Source organism: Anolis carolinensis, unplaced genomic scaffold (assembly GCF_035594765.1).
Source record: "Anolis carolinensis isolate JA03-04 unplaced genomic scaffold, rAnoCar3.1.pri scaffold_7, whole genome shotgun sequence".
Classification (NCBI taxonomy): Eukaryota; Metazoa; Chordata; class Lepidosauria; order Squamata; family Dactyloidae; genus Anolis; species Anolis carolinensis.
In genome coordinates, this window is record NW_026943818.1 from 29,540,211 (window position 1) to 29,547,710 (window position 7,500).

A 7,500-nucleotide genomic window follows, 5' to 3' on the forward strand; every position below is an offset into this window, starting at 1 on the left:
TTAACCAAGAGCCTATTGGATGATGATGATGATGATGATGATATATTACTAATTTGATGGTGCCTCATGAGAGCCTGGCCCCTGACCACCTTCTTCTTCTTCTTCTTCTTCTTATTATTATTATTATTATTATTATGGTTGGGTGCTTGAGTTAATTAAGAGTGCAATGATTTCTTATTCTTCTTCTTATTATTATTATTATGGTTGGGTGCTTGAGTAAATCGAGAATGCAATGATTTATTATTATTATTATTATGGTTGGGTGCTTGAGTTAATTGAGAGTGCAATGATTTCTTATTATTATCATTATTATTATAGTTGGGTGCTTGAGTTAATCGAGAATGCAAAGATTTATTATTATTATTATTATTATTATTATTATTATTATTATTATTATTATGGTTGGGTGCTCGAGTTAATCGAGAGTGCAATGATTTATTATTATTATTGTTGTTGTTGGGTGCTTGAGTTAATTCTCCTCCCGTGTCCCCTTCCTTCCCTCCTTCCCAGGCACTCTGCACGTGCTCCGTGGCCCAGCGACAGCTCCTGGCAGAGGAGGACCCCTTTGAGGGACGCATCCAGGGATTTCGATTGGGACGGCAGCCGATCCCCCTCCTCCTCTTTGTGAGTCTCCTCCCCAGGGCAACCAAAGCCCTCCCGACAGATGGCCCTCCAGCCCTCATAGACATTGGCAGCTTCGTGGAGAAATAGGGACCCCCTTTTAAACATCGTCAGGGACTGCTGTGATTTTATAGCCTTTTAATGGTGGATCATGTTATATTTTAAGTTGTATTGCAACGCTTTTAGCTGCTTTGAGTCTCCGTATGGAGAGAAAAAAGTGGGTTGGCTCCTGCCAACCTAGCCATTCGAAAACATGCCAGTGTGAGTAGATCAATAGGTACCGCTCCGGCGGGAAGGTAACGGCGCTCCATGCAGTCATGCCAGTGGCCACATGACCTTGGAGGTGTCTACGGACAACGCCGGCTCTTCGGCTTAGACATGGAGATGAGCACCAACCCCCAGAGTGTGAGTAGATCAATAGGTACTGCTCCGGCGGGAAGGTAACGGCGCTCCATGCAGTCATGCCAGTGGCCACATGACCTTGGAGGTGTCTACGGACAACGCCGGCTCTTCGGCTTAGACATGGAGATGAGCACCAACCCCCAGAGTGTGAGTAGAGCAATAGGTACTGCTCCGGCGGGAAGGTAACGGCGCTCCATGCAGTCATGCCAGTGGCCACATGACCTTGGAGGTGTCTACGGACAACGCCGGCTCTTCGGCTTAGACATGGAGATGAGCACCAACCCCCAGAGTGTGAGTAGAGCAATAGGTACTGCTCCGGCGGGAAGGTAACGGCGCTCCATACAGTCATGCCAGTGGCCACATGACCTTGGAGGTGTCTACGGACAACGCCGGCTCTTTGGCTTAGGAATGGAGATGAGCACCAACCCCCAGAGTGTGAGTAGATCAATAGGTACTGCTCTGGATGGAAGCAGTGGAGTGCAGAACGAAGAGACACTCAGAGACGTTGGTAAAACTATTTACAAAGTTTTACTGTATCAACACAAACAGACTAACAGATGAACACAGGACTCAAACTCTAGGCCAGGGGGCCGGGTGAGGCCCTCCAAAGTCATTTACCTGGCCCCCGCCCTCAGTTTTATAATATAATATTTTATATCAGTTTTAATAATATAATATATTGTATATACATATAATATTGATAGTATTATTATAATGTAATACAATATAATACTAATAATAATACCATATAATAATATTAATTATATATTATATATATAATATTATAATATTACTAATAATATTACAGTATAGTGGTATAGTTCAATATAGTAATATATAATGCTAATATTGTGCTATGCTAATAATATAATATATTGTATGTACGTATAAATCGTAAACTGCTCTGAGTCCCCTTCGGGGTGAGGAGGGCAGGATATAAATGTAGTAAATAAATGTAGTAAATAGATAAATAATAAATAAATATTTTTTTTACTTAGGCTCGCTCAAAGTCTGAAATTATTTGAAGGCACACAACAACAACAATCCTAATTAACTTGACTATCTCATTGGCCAGAAGCAGGCCCACACTTCCCATTGAAATCCTGATAAGTTTATGTTGGTTAAAATTGTTTTTATTTTTAAATATTGTATTTTTCTTTTGTTGTTGTTGTTGTTGTTGTTTTTGCACTACAAATAAGACATGTGCAGTGTACATAGGAATTTGTTTGTAATTTTTTTCCAAATGATAATTCGGCCCCTCAGCAGTCTGAAGGATTGTGGACCGGCCCTCTGCTTAAAAAGTTTGAGGACCCCTGCTCTAGGCAGATAGAACTCAACTGAACAACCTCTTGAGGATGCCTGCCACAGATGTGGGCGAAACGTCAGGAGAGAATACTTCTGGAACATAGCCACACAGCCCGAAAGACATACAACAACCCTCAACTGAACTGACGCAATCAATTTGCACAAACACTTGTGTCTGGATACTCCCTAGTTCAGGGGTCCCCAAACTTTTTAAGCAGAGGGCCGGTCCACAATCCTTAAGACTGTTGAGGGGCCGAATTATCATTTGAAAAAAAATACAAACAAATTCCTATGCATACTGCACACATGTCTTATTTGTAGTGCAACAACAACAATAACGAAAGAATACAATATTTAAAAATGAAAACAATTTTAACCAACATAAACCTATTAGGATTTCAATGGAAAGTGTGGGCCTGCTTCTGGCCAATGAGATAGTCAAGTTAATTAGGATTGTTGTTGTTGTTGTTGTTGTTGTGTGCCTTCAAGTCATGTCAGATTTTGGCCAAGCCTAAGTCTAAAATTTATTATTTATTTACTGCATTTATTTACTACATTTATATCCCACCCTTCTTACCCCGAAGGGGACTCAGAGCAGCTTTATGTACATACAATATATTATATTATTAGCATAGCACAATATTAGCATTATATATTACTATATTGAACTATACCACTATACTATTATATAATATGTAATATATAACATATAATTAATATTATTATATGGTATTATTATTAGTATTATATTGTATAACAATAGATTATTATCAATATTATATGTATATACAATATATTATATTATTAGCATAGCACAATATTAGCATTATATATTACTATATTGAACTATACCACTATACTATTATATAATATGTAATATATAACATATAATTAATATTATTATATGGTATTACTATTAGTATTATATTGTATAACATAAGCTTATTATCAATATTATATGTATATACAATATATTATATTATTAGCATAACACAATATTAGCATTATATATTACTATATTGAACTATACCACTATACTATTATATAATGTGTAATATATAACATATAATTAATATTATTATATGGTATTACTATTAGTATTATATTGTATAACATAAGATTATTATCAATATCATATGTATATACAATATATTATATTATTAGCATAGCACAATATTAGCATTATATATTACTATATTGAACTATACCACTATACTATTATATAATATGTAATATATAACATATAATTAATATTATTATATGGTATTATTATTAGTATTATATTGTATAACAATAGATTATTATCAATATTATATGTATATACAATATATTATATTATTAGCATAGCACAATATTAGCATTATATATTACTATATTGAACTATACCACTATACTATTATATAATATGTAATATATAACATATAATTAATATTATTATATGGTATTATTATTAGTATTATATTGTATAACAATAGATTATTATCAATATTATATGTATATACAATATATTATATTATTAGCATAGCACAATATTAGCATTATATATTACTATATTGAACTATACCACTATACTATTATATAATATGTAATATATAACATATAATTAATATTATTATATGGTATTATGCCTCCGGGCATCACAGACAGGCGGCTATAGCTATATGCACAGATATCTATATATATAAAAGATTATTGTATTATATTGTATAACAATAGATTATTATCAACATTATATGTATATACAATATATTATATTATTAAAACTGATATAAAAATATTATATTATAAAACTGAGGGCGGGGACCCCTGCCCTAGTTCATCATAGCTTCTTGGCAATTAACTCTTTCCATGCTATGGTACATTCTGGATGATGCAATCAGTTGCAATACAAGCATGGCACAAATTGCATTTAAACACTATCGATACACATTAAGATGTTCTTCTGCCCCTTTCCAGGACCCCGGCCTGCTCTCCGCCCTCCTTCCAGAGCAGCTTCCTGGAGAGCAACGTGCCCTCAAGTGCCTTCGGACGGAGCGTCTTTGGCCGCTCCTCGCCGTCCTCCTTGTGAGTCTCCTCCGCCGGGACCCCGGGGTCTGGCACCGCCGGCATCTCCCCCCTCTGACCCCCGTCCCCGTCCCTCTTTGCAGGGACCCCGGGGCCACCTTCTCGCCGGTCACCACGCCCTCCCGGATCGGCTGGAGGGGGCAGAGGGGCCTCCTGGCGGACTTCAACGCCGTCATGGCCGAGCGGCGCGGGGAGCCCAGGACCGGCTCGGCCGACAGCCGCCTCCACCGCGTGGGCCGACCACCCTCCTACCGCCACTTGTAAGTCTCCTCCGGGCATCACAGACAGGCGGCTATAGCTATATGCACAGATATCTATATATATAAAAGAGTGATGGCATCAGGGCAGCGGACAAAACAACAAAACTACAGGCCCCCCAACCTCGAAATTTGACAACACAACCCATCATCCATGCCTCAAGGTTGATACAACAAAAAGAAAAGAAAAATAAAGTCCTACTTAGAGGGAGAGCAATAATTGTTTTTATCCAATTGCTGCCAGTTTAGAGGGCTAAGCTCCGCCCACTTGGTCTCCTAGCAACCCACTCAGCCCAGTGTTAATAAAAGAATAAAAAATAAAATAAATACAAATAATACAATAAAAAATAATAAAAATAAAATAATTAAAAACACTAAAAAATTAATACAATAAAATACTATAACAAAATAACTAAAAATAATACAACAAAATAATAAAATATAATAAATAAAAAAGATAAGTTACAATAAAATTAATTAAAGAAATACAAATAATGTCAAATAAAAATTCCACAACTTTTAACCAATACCACCACCACTTTGCCACAGCAACGCGTGGCCGGGCACAGCTAGTCTATTATATACAGCAAATATATATAATACTAGCTGTGCCCGGCCACGCGTTGCTGTGGCGAAGTCTGGTGTTCTGGGAAATAAAGTCTTGAGGAATTGGTGGTAGTGAAGGTCAAGGGTCAAGGTTTTCTCCTGACATTACGTCCAGTTGTGTCTGACTGCACACTGGATTATATGGCAGTGTGGAGTCAAGATAATCCAGTGCCAAGCAGATAATATAAGATTATAAATGGGTTATATAGCTGTGTGGAAGGGCCTTGAGTCTACACTGCCATATAATCCAGTGCAAATTAGATAATCTGTGGAAGAAGCCTAATTGAGGCCTAAATCTGCCTGTCCCCTCGGCTGAGTTGGTTGCTAGGAGACCAAGTGGGCAGAGATCAGTCCTCTAACTGGCAGCAATTGGATAAAAACAATTATTCCTTTCCCTCTCATTAGGACTTTATTTTTCTTTTCTTTTTGTTCTATCAACCTTGGTTGTGTTGTCAAATTTCGAGGTTGGGGGGCCTGTAGTTTTGTTGTTTTGTGGGTCGCCGTGATGCCATCACTCTTTTATACATATAGACTAGCTGTGCCCGGCCACGGATTGCTGTGGCGAAGTCTGGTGGTATAAGAAATAAAGTATGGAGGAATTGGTGGTAGTTAAGGTCAAGGGTCCGCTGGGCTGAGTGGGTTGCTTGGAGACCAAGTGAGCGGAGCTTAGCCTTCTAACTGGCAGCAATTGGATAAAAGCAATTTTTCCTCTCTCTCTAATTAGGACTTTATTTTTCTTTTCTTTTTGTTGTATCAACCTAGAGGCGTGGATGATGGGTTGTGTTGTCAAATTTCGAGGTTGGGGGGCCTGTAGTTTTGTTGTTTTGTGGGTCGCCGTGATGCCATCACTCTTTTATATATATAGACTAGCTGTGCCCGGCCACGCGTTGCAGTGGCAAAGTCTGGTGGTATGAGAAATAAAGTATTGAGGAATTGGTGGTAGTTAAGGTAAAGGGTCCGCTGGGCTGAGTGGGTTGCTTGGAGGAATTGGTGGTAGTTAAGGTCAAGGGTCAAGGTTTTCCCCAGACATTAAGTCCATTATAAATTTATTTATTTATTTATTTTTATTTACATTCAATGCCAACAGACAAACAACATTCAGTTTTTTAGACAGACACAGAGGCATTTTTTTTTTAACATCTTTCCAGCTTCACGATTTCCGGCCACAGGGGGAGCTGTTGCTTCACCGTCCATTGGTGGCTGTTCTTCCTCATTCCTTTCCTCGTGAGCAGTTTTATGGTGTTGTAGATTAGTTAAATTAGCCTCCCGCATAAAGCGTACCTAAATTTTCCCTACTTGACAGATGCAACTGTCTTTCGGGGCTGCTAGGTCAACAGCAAGCCGGGGCTATTTTTTTAATTTATTTTTTTATGGTCGGAGGCTTAACCCGACCCGGGCTTCGAACCCATGACCTCTCGGTCAGTAGTGATTTATAGCAGCTGGTTACTAGCCAGCTGCGCCACAGCCCGGCCCCAATTATTATTATTATTATTATTATTATTATTATTATTATTATTATTATTATGAGGCGGGGTGGCCATCTGTTGGGTGTGCTTGGATTGTGTCCTCCATGGCAGAATTGGGTTGGACTGGATTACCACAGTAATTATTTCATATTAAAGTAGAATCTCACTTATCCAACATTCGCTTATCCAGTGTTCTGGATTATCCAGCGCAGTCTGCCTTTTAGTAGTCAATGTTTTTGTAGTCAGTGTTTGAAATTCATTGTGATATTTTGGTGGTAAATTTGTAAATACAGTAATTACAACATAGCATTACTTAGCATTGAACTACTTTTTATGTCAAATTTGTTTGGTGCTTAATTTGTATAAGTGGGTTGCTAGGAGACCAAGTGGGCAGAGCTTAGCCTTCTAACTGGCAGCAATTGGTTAAAAACTATTATTCCTCTCCCTCTAATTAGGACTTTATTTTTCTTTTCTTTTTGTTGTATCAACCTTGAGGCATGGATGAGAGGTTGTGCTGTCAATTTTTGAGGTTGTGCGGTGTTTAGTTTTGTTGTTTTGTCGGTCACCAGGATTCCATATATAGATATATATAGGAGTGATGGCAACACGGCGACCCACAAAACAACAAAACCACAGGCCCCCCAACCTCGAAATTTGACAACACAACCCATCATCCACGCCTCTAGGTTGATACAACAAAAAGAAAAGAAAAATAAAGTCCTAATTAGAGAGAGAGGAAGAATTGCTTTTATCCAATTGCTGCCAGTTAGAAATAAAGT

General features: G+C 38.1%; 1 protein-coding gene across 1 annotated transcript in view; it reads left to right on the top strand.

Moving 5' to 3' along the window:
• The window catches only part of LOC134293293 (nuclear envelope pore membrane protein POM 121C-like), a 39,672-nt gene that overhangs the window by 4,124 nt on the left and 28,048 nt on the right, over window positions 1-7,500 (top strand). Inside the window, exons 2-4 of the mRNA XM_062960477.1 lie at window positions 511-624; window positions 4,285-4,392; window positions 4,476-4,652. Of these exons, the coding sequence (XP_062816547.1) occupies window positions 511-624; window positions 4,285-4,392; window positions 4,476-4,652 (399 nt within the window). The remainder of the gene's footprint in view (window positions 1-510; window positions 625-4,284; window positions 4,393-4,475; window positions 4,653-7,500) is intronic.